At 37.7% G+C, this 17,506-nt stretch overlaps 1 protein-coding gene across 2 annotated transcripts; it reads left to right on the top strand.

Annotated features, from left to right (window-relative positions):
• The first annotated feature begins 1,023 nt into the window (after window positions 1-1,023).
• Window positions 1,024-16,810, top strand: Rsph3 (Radial spoke head protein 3). 2 transcript variants are annotated; one of them, XM_085195851.1, is made up of 8 exons: window positions 1,024-1,318; window positions 6,444-6,534; window positions 9,390-9,545; window positions 9,854-9,982; window positions 10,372-10,575; window positions 10,880-11,129; window positions 11,261-11,386; window positions 16,047-16,810. In XM_085195851.1, exons 1-8 carry the CDS (start codon window positions 1,197-1,199, stop codon window positions 16,058-16,060), a joined length of 1,092 nt encoding a protein of 363 aa, XP_085051977.1. In that variant the 5' UTR covers window positions 1,024-1,196; the 3' UTR covers window positions 16,061-16,810. The 2 variants fall into 2 exon arrangements, with proteins under 2 accessions (XP_085051977.1, XP_085051976.1); XM_085195850.1 differs by lacking the exon at window positions 1,024-1,318 and adding an exon at window positions 4,302-5,624.
• The last annotated feature ends 696 nt before the right edge of the window (window positions 16,811-17,506 follow it).

The following is a 17,506-nucleotide window of genomic DNA, read 5'->3' on the forward strand; positions in this document are numbered from 1 at the left end:
CTTGAAATACAGAAAAAATCTAGCTTCTAAATTAACGCAATCATCTTGTATCAAATTCGCTGCGTAATCAAAGCCTTATACAGTATTTCCTGTGGACCTACAGTTATTGGCACGAAGTAAGAATTTACAAAACAAATAAAGTTTGCCAACTTTTATGAATTCCTGTGTGTCCTGTTGAATTCTGTTGGTATTGCGTGTTGAGTGGCGGAATTCAACGCCGAGCGTTTGCCTCGACAGCAAAGCGAAGAAATGAAAATTGTAAATATTCCTTGGGAATTAAACCCACAACCTGTCGTGTTCATAGTCACAAGCTTCTGCCCCTGCGCTACGGCTGCCATCTAAAATAATTTCTTATATTCCGTCTTTTCCAATATTTAATTATATTATTATTTTTGATAAAAAACAATAAAAAATAATAATGAATATTTTCCTTGCTCTGCTTAGACAAAACACCACTCAAATTATTTGGGTCTTTCACGAGACATATGGAAAAAATCAATAATAAATTTACTTATAGATCATGCATAGGCAGTACATCATATTGAATATCAACTTTCAAAATTTATTTTTACTGCCATCTAGCGGATTAGTTTTAAACTAACTACAAGAACTTTACTGCAAGCAGTTGTCAATTCTTAAACTCAGTCAATTTGTTGTAACAAAAGCTCTCAGTAGTTTTAAAATACACCGGCAGATGTCGTCGCATATAAAAAATCGCTTGAAGCAATAAGTTTTATATCGTTAATGTTAAAATATTTCAATTTAATTAAATAAAATATATGAATTATTATTGTATAATTTATACACATAATGTTTATTGCGCCGTACATTAAAATTAAAATGGCATATACTAGATAAAAAAACAAAATAAAAATCATATACTGACAAGGTTGTTAGGCGGAACCATAGCAACTTATAATAGTCGTTTGTTATTTTGTCATAAACAATCGCGAGGACACTGACCATTGAGGGTCGATATCGAGAGATAGCATCGACCTATAGCTATGACGTATGGAGATTCCATATTCGAACGCGTTACAGTCAGGCGTAGTAATAGCGAGACGTCGCGTGACGCGTGCTGTGTTAAGCTGCTTCGAGCTGTTCCGTGCTGGTAGCAGCTGTGAGTGAGCTGTGCATGTGCTGCGTGCTGGCAGCGGTGTGCGAGGCGCTGTGCTTGCGGGCGCTGGTGTCGCCGGATGAGCGTGTCGGTGCGCGCGGTGCTGGTGGAGGGCCCGCCGCGCCAGAAGGGGCCCTACACGTACGTTAGTACGCCGCGTGCGTTGTACAATAATGCCAAACTCAGGAGAGATCCATCATGGTAAGTAATAAATACCCAACTTATCCATAAATATATTCATTCTTTCAAGTCATCTATACGTCAAAATATTTTATTAAATACACATGTAAATTGGAAAAAGCAAAAAAATGTTCCAAAATAAATTGTTAATTGACGTAAGTATTGGCCGAACGAAATTGTCATAATCATTATTAATTATGCTTTATTCTATAGTATCATTATTATATAGACGTCTGATTTATATAAGATCTTGGGATCTACATCTTTAACTTAAATAAAAGCATATAGTAAAACAATGACGAAATACAGATAATTCCCAGGAACCTAGAATAATAATGAGTCAACAGGATTGCACGTCGCGACTGTCAAGTGTCACGAATGTCACATTTCTATTTACTCGCATGCATACATAATTAATAGATACTAAATGGGTGTAGGTACCTACTGTAGGTGCATTCAATTACACTGATTCATTCCTCAAGTTACAATCTAAAAATATATACATCCTCATCGTATCATTCTGTATCCTACATACATATACCTAAATAAATGTTATAAACAAACCTACGAATATATTCTTATTGATATCCCAATCACCTATTTAGCATTTACGTACCTTCCTTTTTTTTAATAAAAAATCATATTGTCATAGAAATCGTTGAAACATTAAAAGTAAAAGTTTTCATTTTCATTTTCCAAATTCATTTCCTCAATAGCTGATGTCTGCTTACTCGTTACTACGTACTTACATGTAAGCAGGTGTAGGCATAAGTAAACAACCACAAGTTCTGTAACCACAAGTTCATAATTGTCTCATATTACAATAACAATATTATTTTCTATTCCTACAATTACATTTTCTTGTTAACATACAATTGTAGAAGTATACGTTCAGTTAATACTTTTACAATTATCTTTCCATAATATTCCTAAACCAACTCAATACTATTTATAATAATATTTAATTTACATTAAAATTGCAGGCGTTTGTGTGCAATTTAATTGTAAGTAAAAACCAGGAAATGAAAATAGTAAATATTTTATACCTCAAGTGGGAATCGAACTTACAACCTGTCGCGATTAGAGTCACACCCCTGCACCACGATTGGTCTCGGGTGGTGTGAGAAGTCGCGTGCTGAACGCGGTCACTGCGGTCCCACCAGCGTCCTACGATGTCGGTCCGTAGACGATACTATCGCAAGGTTACGTTATATCTGATGATTTATATTCGACTCACGAAACTTAAAACGCAAGAACAGTTACTTTTTAAAATAAAATTTGCTTTTACATAAAAAAAAATACATTTATTTTTATAAAGAGTCACGCTAACTTTGCTTTTCAACGATTTTAAATTATATTCTACCTTCTTTGGCTAGACTAAAGAAATATTCTATGTTATCTTACTTTAAGTTGTTGGTTCTAAAAAAAATAATTATATTAGATCAAAAATTCCAGCCTTCAATTATACTAAATCTTGCCGTAAATATTGTTACAAGCTCCAAATTATCAAGGCGCTTACAAAAAGCCTTACTCTCTTAAACTGACCATAAATTATAATCCAGTGGATTACGATCAGGACTAGAAGACGGCCAGTCTTCAGCTCTCGTTAAATATTACACAAAGAAAGTTATCATGTTATACCTATGTATAATATGTATAAATTACGTATTTTAGGTTCGTAGAATTTGACTATTTAACGTTAGAGCTTCGCGTGAAAGATCGAACGCCGTGATAAAGACTTAGATGAAATGTTGCTATTAGTTTTACAGAAGAGCATTGCCCTTAACCTTGGATCGCAAAAGCAAAGAAAAGACTGCGTGGTCACCGTCGACTTGGTAACCAACGCTACTTGTGTTTTCCGGCTCTACCCTACATTAATTTTTATATTTTATTTTTTAGCATCATTTCATCTTTGTTTTATGAAATATTTAATTTTAAAAAATATAAGCGATAGACGAGAAGCAAGACTTCAATTATTGTAATACGTAATGGAATAGTTTAGGCTCTTATTATTTTTTAACTTACCGCCTTTAACAGGATATCTGGAGGGTACTTGGGACCTTACTATTAAGGCACTCGGTCTCCATTAAGACGCGTTTTGCTTTAATGCACAATGTTTAATGTTTGAACAACATATAAAATGTTATATATTTAATAAGCAATTAGCAAATTGTTGTTATAAGTATATTTAAAGAAACCTCTGAGAAATTATATCCATGCGTATTTTTCTATATATAATAATACTTATCGCTACAACGCAGCACTTTCATATACAGTAGTAGTATAATAACGTTTTTCTTAATTACAATTTGAACAAATACGTAAAAAAGCCTTTCTATATTATTAGAGGTAATAACGCGTTGTAATCTACGATCAGATCGTAAGAAAAGGGAGTAGGTAGAGTCCTGCCGCGTCGGCTGCGTAGTGACGCACGTCCGGTCTCCTTGGGAAATATTAAGGTTTAGTAGCAAAGGTCAACTTCTCGCTAGTTTTACATGCTACTTGGAGGACATTATAATTTATTGTTATATAATTGTATTATATTGAAACAATGTGATGCTTTTACCCTAAAGTATTATATAAGAGTTGACAATTTTAGCGTTATTTTTGTTTATATTTTCCAAATAAAATAATATTTTCTGATGCCGATTGAACGAGGCCAGTCGTAGCGCAGGGGCACAAGAGTGCGACTGTAAACAGGACTGTAAACGGGTGTGGGTTCAATTCCCATTCGAGGAAATGAAATGGTTCATGATAGGTTTCCTATGTCTATTTAGCTTCTTTTAGAGCTAAAAAAATAATTCTTCTACAATGAATGATCGATAAATGACCTCAATCGTCACTGTTTATCGACTAAACAATATAATAATTTCCGAATCATAGATTACTTACTAAGCTATTATCTATCTGCTTATCTGCGTAAGGCTCGCGCTCGCGGCCTCAGCAGCCTCACCTACCTTTTGTTTTGTTTACTAATAGCGATTAGTTCGCGACGCTACGTCGACGAGCGCGCCCGTTGTTGTTATAGATTTATTTTTTAAATATTCCCTACTATTCACATAAAGAATTAAATGTGTTCTCAAACTTTTATGTTATTCTCCAAAAAATATTTATAATTATTAACTTAAAACGATATATTGTGTAAAACATAAATACAGCAGTTAATTACTGGTGTTACCTCTTAAACTAAAGAAAATCAAGCAAAAACGTGCATTAGTCACTAATTTTCTTATATATGTATATCTATGCACCATACATTGCTCAACTAAATCTATAAGTTCGAAGTAAGTTATCAACTCCGGCACCCCAGTGTTTACCGCCTTGCGCCCACGTGGGCGCTTGCGCGACGGTATACGTGCCGCATTAGTGCGCCGCTCGGAACTGAACGCCGTAAGCGACACGCGTGGCCGCGGCGGATACGTCTGTCAGTGCCGCGCGCTGACCACCGGCGACCACCGGCGGCCACAGGCGGCCACCGGCGCCGCCGTGACTCAGCGGCAGTGATGCTCGACGTCCCTTCCGAGGCGAATGCCTTCACCGTTATCAACGCCGAGGCGGCGCGGCGCGGCGGCGGGCCCGTGCTAGCGCGCGTAAACGTCGTGAAGCCGTTGCAGCGCGATGACGGCCGCACGCACCTCCCGAGCGCCGCTAAGGACCAGATGACGGAAAAGATGGTGGCCGCCGTCGCACCCATGACCATTCTCGACCCTAAGTTCACGCGGGCTCTCGATTTCAAGCTGCGCCGGTTAAAGGAAAAAGAAATCTTGGAAGCCAACCTGCGCCGCCCCACTCGCAACCGACGCAGACCCGGGGCGCTCGCCACCTCTAATCCCAACCTCAGCTGGAAGGATAGCACCCCCCCGAAGAGGACGATGAGTCAATCTCAGCCGCGAATAGACACAATACCTGACGATGATGAACAAGGCAAGATTGTTACAAAACCTGACAAATCTCCAAATATAAATAAAAGTCGAAGTAAAGCCTCGGGAGTAAGTGATACGGAAAAGCCACGTTTTATAACTACCGTAAAATCAGGGCAGTTTTTGTTGCCACCGCCGGACGTCGCGTGCCTTCTCGGATTGGACACATTGTACCCGTCTCAAGAGAGGGAGAAAATAGTTTACTCATATTCAAGTAAACCTAAAGCCGTGTCAAACAAATCGAAGCGTTCAATTCCAGATAAAAAGACTGAAATCATCCCCAATGGAGCGCCACCCGGCGCCGCGACCGCGGGTCGGGCACATGCCGGGGAACTGTTCGGAGGTGTCCGAAGCTTAATAGCAGGAGTTGCTGGTGTCAAGCATCTACTCGACCAGCACGACCATGCGTTAGTTTATTACCACGTTTTTTAACCTATCTATTTAAAAGCTAAATCTAGTGCCGAATAGTTTTATTCGTAATGCATTCTATTCAGAGATATCGTGCATAATGCACACGTTATCGTTGGTATCGATTACAGTCGCTACACTATATGGTGTGAATCATGGACAATAATAATATTTAGAATCTTATCATATTATTAGCTCGATGTAAAAAACTTTTTATCATACTTCATTAATATGATAAAAATATTACGACCCCATTTTAAAATACCTGGTCTAGAAATGTTATCCAATTTTATGAATATCACAACGCTAAGTAGAGAGGTCAGGCTATTATTAGGGGTCGCCGGCGGCCCACTTCCGCCCGCCGCCGGCCGACAGGTCACTACCCCTGCAAACCTTACATATCTTATCATTCAAGAAAACTTACAGCTCGTTTTATTAAACTACATACATAATTAATCACAAAATAAATTTAAAAATTTGAAAAGCACTCTAAATAGTATTTCTTAGCAGGGATGTGAAGTTATATAGTACCATTGACCCTGTTGAAACGTATGCGTATGAAACGTATGCAATTTTTTTTAAATCAAGGCAAATAGCGAATCAAGATTTTATAAGTCATACTGATTGAATTGTACATACAGTTACAGGTAAAGCTAACAAAACTTTATTAAATTGTCCATACTTTAATTATGGTTCAACATTTTAACTAAATTCAAATATCTTAATTGTTTTTAAATTAACGTTTTATCCATTTCCTATTTTTTTTTATATATTTTAAAATTAAAATAGTCTAATATTGTCAAACTGTTTACCCGCAGCGGCAGCGTGGCGCCGGCGGGACATGCCAACCTGATGCACGACAAGCGCGTGGTGCGCGGGAGCACCTTCACCGCGCACCCGCAAGCCTCGGTAAGTGGTCCATCTCACATAATAAGCGTATCCAAACTATACGTTTATGAGCAGGGTAGGCAGAGAGAATTTAGTATTAAGACAATCCGCCCCCCACTTTTCGCCGAGTTGAACGCCGTCGAATTGAACGCCGCACCTTACCACGACACCAGAGGGAAGAAATGAAAATATTAAATATTTCATTTCCTCGAGTGGGAATTGAACCCACATTGAAACCTGTCGCGTTTACAGTCACATGCTTGTGCCCCAGTGCCCCATGACTGGCCACTTAATTTTAATCACCTATTTTATTTCGAATAAACTCCTTCACTGGTAAAAATAATAACCCTATTGACACCATCGAGACGTTGGTTTTTTTTTCTACAAATTTGATGAGCTTATCTCAATACAAAAAAAAACCACAATATTCACCAATATCTCGAATATGGCGATGAAAAAAATATATGACAGTATGAAATGTTTTATCCTACAATGGAAATATTATGCATGATAAAATTATTACAGCGGCACGTGAAAAGGTACTTAGGTTCGTATATAAAATATATATTGAAATCTGATACTTGCCTTTATGTTTAGCTCAACCGCATGGTGATCTATATAATTATCTACTGTTCTACAATATTTGTATGTCCTTAAAGTTTTTACTTATTATTTATTTTAAGTGTCTCTACATATTTATATACACTCTCTACATATACTTTAACTACTTTAATTCATATTTTCCTTGATGATCTGCAAAACAGTATATTCTGTATGGACACCAGTCTCACACATGAGCTTTTTAATGTTCGTCACTGGTGTTTTCTAATATATTTATTAAGACCAAACTTTATAGGAAGCTAAAATCTATGTTAATCTAGAATTATTGAAATTTTAAAAACGAATGTACTACTTTTTACCCTATACATTCTTTATATAATTGTATTAACGACTAACGTACATATATAGCAAGTAGCGAGCAGGGCCCAGGCAGGCAGGGCAGGCAAGTATTCGATCGCCGGCCGCCGTAATCCGATATTCATAGTGGCTAACGAGTAACGAGTGCGGTCAACGTCTCTGCCCTGGAACTTGGAACTGGGCCAATTAAATACCACTCCACTTTGTTTCTTCAAACTAAATATTTTTATGTCCCCCATATTTGTAGACTGGTCCGATTTCCCTGGGTGGGCGATGTTTTTAATGATTATAGATGTATAAGTGAACCTAATATGTATGAATTGCGTTTTAATGGAAAATTAAAATGTAAATAAAAATGCTTTTTTAGAAAACGTAATATATAATAATTTAGAACGTAAACGAAACCGTCTCATCACGCTGGCTGGCACGTATGACTTAGTGGTTATGACCACTTGGACGGTTTCCAAGCGCGACGGGTTCAAATCCCGGTAGTTCAAAACTCTATTCTCGATTCTCTATTCTATACCAATTTAACTATTTATATTTTGAAAAGTATATAATAAATGGTATACATACAAGGTTATAGATAAATATTTTTAAATAATTAGAGGAAAAGACAAATATCAATTTTTAATTACTAGAACCACTAACCAGTGATCTAGCGATAAGTTTGTTTAAAAGAACCTTAACCTTGCATTTGATTAACAGTTCACGCGGCGTTTTAATTAGAGCTTTTACTGCAAAATTACGAGTAAGCCGCGCTCTGTAGGTCGAGGAAAGACAAATACTCAAATAGGCAGGTGTCTGTCGTCAGCTGCAATTACTGTGTAAACAATAGCATCGAACCATTCGCCGATGCCACCAGCAATTACCACTGATACCATTATAGGTACTTTGTAAGTTGTCTATTATATATGGCAGTTATATGGAATTGATATCTTGATATTGACTCATAGTACTTGGTGCTCGTAGTGCTGTGGTATATATTAAAACGAGCGCCGATACATTACGAAGATTGCATTTTTATGTGTGTTTATTTTTACTTGAGCCCGTCGTGGCGCAGCGGCACAAGGGTGTGACTGTAACGCGACGGTTGGGGGTTCGATCCCCGCTCGAAGAAATGAAATATTTATTTCAACATTTGTATTTTCATTTCATCGCTCTGGAGTCGAGGCAAAGAGCGCCGTTGCGTTCCGCCACTTAACACGCAATGCCTGAAGAATTCGGCGGAAAGTGGGGAACGGAGTGTCTTAACACTAGGTTATCTCTACCTAGCCTGCTGTGTGCGGGATACAGCGTGAACTTGATTTAATTTTTAATTTTACATTTAACTTTTAACCGAGACTAGCATTTCTAATTCTATAATTGCAACTTTGTGGACTTGTCGCTGTTATAGAGTTGCTAAGTAACTAATTCGATATGTACAGTAAAATAATGACGCACAGTTATTCGACATATGCAAATATCTGTAACCGATACGTCGCGAATATGTATGGTAGCAAGTAGAATGCGGGGCGGTCGTGGGTTCGATGCGGGCCGCGATCGATATTGAACTAGATATTATAATACTGTGCTATATTCACGAATGAAATATCTATTGTGTATAATGTTTTAAATGTAGCTATCTAGTTTTATTTTAAGTTATTTTGAAATTGTGACATTTTAAAGAGTTACAATGAAAATAACTGTTAACATCTTTTTTTTTGACCTGGAAGATAAAAATCTTCTTCTTTCAATGCCCATAATTAACATTACCCGCCGTCGTCAAGCCTAAGCTAAGATTTATATAATAACTTAAAGAAAAAATGATTAATATTAAAGACACATCTCAAATATGTCGCGTTGGTGTCAATTAATTATTTCTACAAATATTAAAGGTTGTTTCTGAGCGAATTTACATTTCATTTTATGCACTTATATATTTATATACAAAACTAAGTATGTATATCATTATCCAGGGTGATGGGTTAGAGAGTGGAGCAGCCCGCGCGGCGCGCACCCGCCGGCGGGCGCTGGCGCGGCGGGCGGCGTTGGCGCGCCTGCGTCCCGGCACGCCGCCGCCCGCGCCCGGCCGCCGGCACCATCCTATACAGACCGAGTACTACTTGGAGGAGGTATAATTGTTTTTTTTTTTTCACCGACTTCGAAAAACGGAGGTAATGAGTTTGGTCTAGTAGTCTAGTCTAAATAACAAAATATCCGTGAAAATCAATTATTTTCAGCAGTTGACTATTTTAATGTAAGTACTCGAACATCATACTGCAAGTACCTATTACAACGAGAAAATGTTTGTAGTGCTAAATGTGTGTCTGTAATGTTAAACGTGTTCAAATAAAAAGTAAAGATTATTTACAAAAATTATTATTGGTTAAAATTGGTTCCATAATCAACTCAAAGATCTACTTGTACATTTTATTTGCAGTTATTCGACAAAGGCGTGGAGCTGGAGGTGGGCGTCCAGACGGACCTGTTCGCGGACCGCCCCGCCACGCCCGTGTACGTGCCCGCCAAGACCGGCGCCGACGCGCACACGCAGATATACCCCGGTGATGTAAGATGTCTTCCTTTTCCTCACAATATACCTAAGGGCAGTTAAGGCAGTAAACTCATAAGAGTTAAGATGGTAATTGCCCTAATAATAGATATAGCAATTACTAATATACCTAGGGCTATTTAAATAAAAACAAAAAATATACAAAACTAAAATGGTAATGGTATCAGGTATGAAAATAAAGGACATAATTAATTTTAACAAAAAAATCGGACAGTATCTACTATAAAATACTTTGTAACTAGAAAATAAAAATTAAATGTTAACTAGATACCTACTACAAACATTACTACATTTTTGAAAGATAATGTAGAAATATACATGTACCTACATTTATACATACAGTAAATAGTAAACAAAATTAGTACAACAGTTGTAATACATTCCAGCTGTTCGACTTTGACCTAGAAGTCCAACCTATCCTGGAAGTACTAGTGGGTAAGACGGCGGAGCAGGCCCTGGCGGAGGTGGCGCAGGAGGAGGAGCTGGCCGCACTGCGACAGCAGCAACGCCGCTACCGTGAGCTCCGCGACGCCGAGCTCGCCGAGAGGCAGCGGCTCGCTAAGCAGGACGAGAGGTTGATGCAGGAGAAGGTAGTGTGCCAATACTTCAGTATTTTTTAACTAGATCTGTCAGTATTACTGGCATAGACGTATAAAAAGATAACAAGACAGACAGCATATTGTTCAATAGAAATGAAAACAATAACCATAATTTCAAAAGCATCAGTCGTGGCGCAGAGGCCCGAGACATAGAGCGTGCGAGTGTAAACGTAACAGTTTGTGGGTTCGATTTCCAGTCTAATCTACCAGAAATAAAAAACCACTAACTATTAGGCATATTATGTACAATTATACATAAAATATCACAAGTATTTATTTGCGTGATCGTGGCTAGGAACGTCGCGTGACGGAGGCGCGGGCGGCGCGCACGGCGGCGCAGGAGGCGCGGACGCGCGTGGCGGGCGCGGCGCTGGTGCAGGGCTACGTGGCGGAGCTGCTGCCCGCCGTGCTGGCCGGCCTGCGCGACTCGGGCCACCTGCTGCGCCGCGTGCGCCGCGGCGTCGACGACGAGGCCGTGCCCTGGCTGGTGCAGGAGGTCGCGCAGGAGATCGAGTCTATTATTACCAGTCGGGACGTTATCGCCGGTACGACACTTGTAAAGCTTATCAAGTATCATTCATTAATTCATTATTGTTGGTAGCGAGCCTGCGCTGCGTTTTTTTAGCGTGAACCTAAAAAAATGAAAACAATTATTACTTGCATGAAAACTGTACAGAGATCGTACGCGATGTGCTGGAGGCGCGAGCGGAGCTATACGCCGCGGCGGGGGAGAACCTCGCGAAGAGGGAGTCGCCGCCGGAGTCCATCACGCCCGCCTCCATACCTACTGAGGAAGAAGAAGGTACGAACACAAAAAAATTAGCAACTTATAGTTATTGTTACATCAAAGATTGACACATTAAACTCTGCATTAATTAATAGTTTTCTAAATCTGTATGTAACGTTACTATAATAAACAGAACGAACCCCCAACCAGTCACAAGTGTATGCCGGTGCGGTGCGCGGCGCCCGCAAGCCTGCAACAAGTGCGACCGCGCGCATTGGTCACGCGCGCGTGTACCCAGTGAATGCACTCATTACAGCGATATGCCATCCCTATTAGCTCTCCGACCTTGCCAAACAATAACAATCTGTCGGCACTCCTCGCTTATACCATAACGTCGCTAAACGCCGCTACAGCAAAAATGAGTCTTGTATGGACGGCGTTAACTGCTAGTGTAGCGGAGTGACGGCCGCAGGTGCAGAGCGATGGGGGCCTGGCACAATGCCGGGTTGCGGTCGCGGACGATTACCATTGATACGCTATGATGACATTATAATATCGTTTTGATATATCCGCCCTCGCCGTACAGTGCTGTGTGGGCACACGTGCGCCCGCTTCGACGTTGTGCAAATTTTAAACTAATTCATTTGGACGTTTATTCGAGAAAACAGCTATTATAACACGTACTTATTGATGGCTATGTGTACTTGAATGCGGTTGTAAAAGGTTCATTGTTGTTTTTTTTTAGTCGCCTCTCCATTGGATTAGCACTTTTAAATCCTTTTTTGTATAGAGAATTATTGTAAGTTCTTAATTGCAATGACAGCGAAAATGTTTAACTACTAAATAGTATATATAAAGCCTATATAATGAAGGTGCATAAAGGATCGATTAGATCTAAAAGAAACAAATGAAACCAAAAACTATTCATGATCTACTGGTTAAAATTTTAAAATTCTCCAAATCCCATCTAACTATTATGAATCTTTTTAATATAACCACTATAGCTATAAAGTGGTATTTAATGTGACCAGACCGTCCCATTTTGAAGGCACCGTCGCGTTTTTTGCTTTTGTGTCCCGGGGTCCCCCAAGGACGTCATCAAAAGTCCCGTTTTTCGAAATGGTACGAATATTTGGTCGGTCGAATCACGGCAGAGTAGAACTAAAGCTCCCAAAAAATCCTAAAGCATAGTACTTACCAATATGAAAATAATTAAATGGTTTTGAAGCCAAATGTTATTTTTAAAAACGATAGATAAAAAATAAATCATATTGCTAATTAACCAAAAAAAACCGATGTCCCATTTTGAGCAGGTAAAAAAAATGGTAACGTTAGTCACACTGCATACACATATATTTAGTTATTTCGACGGCGACGTAGCTGCGTATGCAAAATATAGTAAAATATAAAGCTAAAAAAGTTTTGAAATTACATAAAATGTCATTTAGAACTTAGAATCCAAAATAACTAAATAAGCTTAGTATCACACGTGTGTGTAAAATCTCACAAGTCACAAATCCCTATAAATTTTGTGGTTAATTGAATTCAATGAAATTGTGATCGATGATGGAGAGATGGAGATCGTATCTAAGATAAACGTAAACATTGGCACGAGCTTTCGTTAAATGAATTAAATAATGCCCCTAGCAGATTTTATTGCGCACGTGCGGCTGCGGAGAGTGCAGTCACCGACGCGACGGCGACGTCCTGCTAATACTCTAACTATGATAAGATCTCGCAGACGATAATGCAGATTTATCAATAAATAAACTCTAGTAAACATTGTATAAATTAAATTTTTACCTATTTTCTTTTTAACATATTCCTTTATAGAAACCTTGAATAGCCACTATTTGTGATCGTAGCAGTATGTATCTGCTTATTTAGTACCTGCCTACATTGCAATTAATAAGAACCTACCATGCAAAATATTTTTTATGGATTTGGTCGCAAGCTGATGCCCCTGCGCCATGTATGTTGAACCACTAGCATCTACACATATAGAATTAAATAAATTTATTATTTAAATATACTCCAGTAAATAGTAAACACAGGCGGTGAGACCGATCACAATGGCCGCGCTTATCTCACATCTCGTCGCGCTGCAACAGCGCTAATGCGTTAAGCATATTGCGACACCTGACTGCTCTCGCGACGCCGCGGGATATACCAATAAACGTTACAGACCCTTAATAGCAATTGTATTTAAATATAGTAATAATGCTGCCTCAGCGATGTGTAAATGTTGTATATCTATAATTGATTATAAGCGATGGCTGCAGGTTCAAATATTTAAGTAATATTTTTCGTTTAGTTGATCCAAAAGTACTTATTTCTAGTGCACTTAATATCAAAAATAATATGTCTTCTATTCGCTCAGTAAAAAAAGAAAACCAGAGCTGTCGACTTGCAGACTTGCAGAGTCCTGGGGGGGGGGGGGGTCCTGTTGACCACATTCCAATTGCACGCTGTCCCAAGGGGTTGTTGGGAAGTGTAGAAAAGATGTACTTAAATATAATTGTTAGGAGACTATGTAGAAAAATAAGTTATTACTTTTACTTTGTATTGATTATTAATTCATTGTGTTAATTAATTTTCATATTTCGTATGTAGAGATCGTTGTGGAGGTGGATCTCTCAACCGTTTGATGGTTCATCATCTTCCTCCTCCTCCTCCTCCTCCTCATAATCAAAGCATCGATATATCGGTTCATATATTTTAATATCCAATTAGTTCAAAAGCCAATATGTAATTACAACCAGAGTCGCTGTCGTATGTCACTCTACTGAGTCAATATTGTCGCTGCACTCGCGCACATTAGCGACTCTCTCAAATAATTATTATATACAAGAGTCGCCCTCCGCAACACTATCTGTACACTCATCTCCCGCACGCGGAAACACGCGGATTTAATTGAAATGCACTGCATTTCTAGTGTCGATACTATAGACCTTATTTCTATTAGCGTGAAGGCCAACCCGCGACACCCGCTGTCGTGCGAGTACGGCGCGTGTTTGTGCAGCTGTGGCCTTACATCCATATAATGTAATGTATGAAGCTTAAACGATACAATTTGGACCACTTTATAAAAATACAAGTCACAAAGCACCACTGTTACGGATAGATTTTAAACCCTTCTTGATCTCCCTTTGATTTAATTATAATGAAAATAGTATATACGTGTAATAATTACACACATTAGGTACCTACTGCCTATTTCAAATAATTCGGTAAATATTGCAAAAATATTTAATAAACTATGCAAGGTGTATTTTTTAATGCTTTTGAACTTTTAACACTAATACTCCTACTAGTATTACTAATATTCGCGTTTTCAATATTCACGGGTTAAAGTATGGCTAAAAATTTCTTATCTATATATATAAAAGGACTTGTATTATATATTTAAGATTTGCTTAAAATTCACGAAGAAGATTAACTGAAGTCAACTTGAAAGAAATGTCAGATCCGCACTCGTGAAATGCACCTAATACCTGCGAAGCTTTTACTATATTTGAAATTTAAATAAAATTAAATTTCTTCTATATACTCTTGTGCTTAGATATTTTATAGAGCCTTCTGCTATCTGCACTCTGCTGTCGATGAAGCCTTATAATTACATTCTTATCGTGCTACGTCGAAATTCTTATTTATAGATTGAAATCTTATTATTATAGGCATATTTATAAGTTAATTTAGAAAGCTTTAATATCCAAAAGGATAAGATAGTATAGGATACAGCAGAGGATGCTATGTTCATCCATGATCTTATAATATTTTTAATTCAATCGGATCAGAAAAAAACGCTCTGAAAACTACAGCGAAATTATAAAATATAACAAATTAAAAACCAATTTATTTTTTCCTCTATAATCACATAAAGAACGTTACAATTATTAAATCTTATTAAACTGTTGATCTGCAACCGATGAGGAATGTGCCGACTTAGAGCACTGTAGGCAGTAAGAACATGTACCCCCTCTAGTGGGGATCCAATCCACTACCAACGCGTTGACATTAAAACGCTGTCCTACTGAGCCAGTGCGGCCTCAAATCTGTAATAATCTGTTTAAATTTAAATACTTTCCTATTGTCCGCAAATTACTATATCTATTGTACAAACACCCCGTATACACCATGCACCCTGCGCCATGCACCCGGACTGCGGGGTGGGGAGTTGTGGACACTTGCGGCGATCACGGCGGATTATGTTGAGTGAAGGCGAGTGAGTGAGTGAGTGTTCACTTGCAGAGAGCGTTGTTGCGAACAATTAATTGGAGTACAGCTGTTTATTCAGTTATATTATATGTTGTTAATATATTTTTAATAATTTTGTTTGAATAGATTGACTATTTATTTAAAATTTAATTCTTATTTTTATAGAAAGTGTCATGTATTATTATGTGCCATTAGTTTTAGTAATCGCGTTAAAGCGCGCCTTTAAGTATTGCCACACAAAATGCAATTTGTCTCGACAATTAAAAGTAAAAGTCAAAGAGTAACAAACACAATTTCTTAACACTAGGTCCTCTATGCCTACCAGGGTGAGCATAGGGAACCTACCTACCCACCAGTCGAGAGAGTGAAGGTACCTTAGTAGGTACCTATATTATCCTTACAATAGTAACGAGATTAAAACGCTGTCTCAATTAAATTGTCTTTTGAACTTTTACTCAACCTTTTGTACCAATATCGAACATCCACATCTACCTTACGTGATTTATTATTTTTTCAGAGCCAGAAGTATAAAGAAATATTTTTGGAAACAGAACAAAATTCATCGTATTACGACATACGACATACAGCCGGAGACAGCTGCAGGAAGCAGATTATACTTCGATTCAAAATTATTAAAAAACTATATTTATAACACTTTTTTGGAAATATTGTAAATTTAACATTGTAATGCTTATATTATTTAGAAAGTTGACGCACGGTTACGTACGTAAATAAATATTATAACACCCAGGATCTACTCACCGCCCTGTCTCTATCAAATACTTAAGTAATTTTATATAATTTATTATATAATGTATAGGTACTTACGAGTTACTAGTGGTACCTGTAAATACAAGGAATATACTTTATTTTATCAATTTTAAAAATGTGTCTAGGTCTTTCTGAATTCTATTAAAATGTAGGTACAGATTCATGTTATTATACCTATTAAAGGATAATAAACACACTGAACTTCAACTTCATTATTTTTAGTAATTTATTCATTCATATCATTATTACATTTACATTTTATTTAATATTGTTGTGTTTCTTTATATTTTATATACATTGGAAACTTGTTTTATTCTCCATTAGTTATATGGAGAAAAAGTCACTAAGTCACTAGAGCACCGTCCTGTTATATTCTCTCGTGACTGGTACTTGGAAGATTTAATATAAATCACAATTGAATAACAAAATTGTTTATTTAATGGTTCTTAAAAATTAATTAAATAGGTACGTTTGTTATAGACTTTGAATAAAAAATTAAATAATGAATAATGCTTTTTATTTACCTATAAAAATAATACAGGACGCATTTTAGTCTTGGGGAACTTCAGTGTTATAGATATTGATCTCCCGTGCTTTTCCACACGAGATTTTCATTGGTTCGGCAGATATTTGGAATATGCTGTTTTTGAAATATGCTTTGGCTTAGGCTTTTGCCTTAAAATCAGAGAGAAATGAATATATTCATAATTAGTATCGTATTCTAAATAATTTTATCAACGCTTTTTTAACTTTTGACACCTGTAGGTAGGTACTTGTAAGAATAAGAACCTAATATTTTTTTTCAGCTTCACACTGTATCTCGCATATAGCAGGATGGGCAGAGGGAGCCTAGTGTTGAGACACTCCTCTCCTCACTTTACGAACTCTGATGGCATTGCGTATTAAGTCAACACCGCGGCACTCAACACCGCGTTTTGCCTCTATACTAGGGCGAAGAAATAAAAATATTTAATATTTAATTTCCTCAAATGGGAATCGACCCTCAACCTGTCGCGTTTAGAATCACATGTTTATGCCCCTGCGCGACGACTGGAACGAAGATTTAAATAATAATGAGAAATTTTGATATCATAACGGCGACCGCGTCATGCTGTATACTCGTACAGTAGGTACCTATAAAGAAAAAATAATGATTACGAGTCCTCGCTCTGATAAAACAAAGTGCAGCGTTGATTCCAGATAGAA

The sequence above is a fragment of the Heliconius melpomene genome, chromosome 13 (genome assembly GCF_056956725.1).
Source record: "Heliconius melpomene rosina isolate 202511_hmr_F chromosome 13, ASM5695672v1, whole genome shotgun sequence".
Lineage (NCBI taxonomy): Eukaryota > Metazoa > Arthropoda > Insecta > Lepidoptera > Nymphalidae > Heliconius > Heliconius melpomene.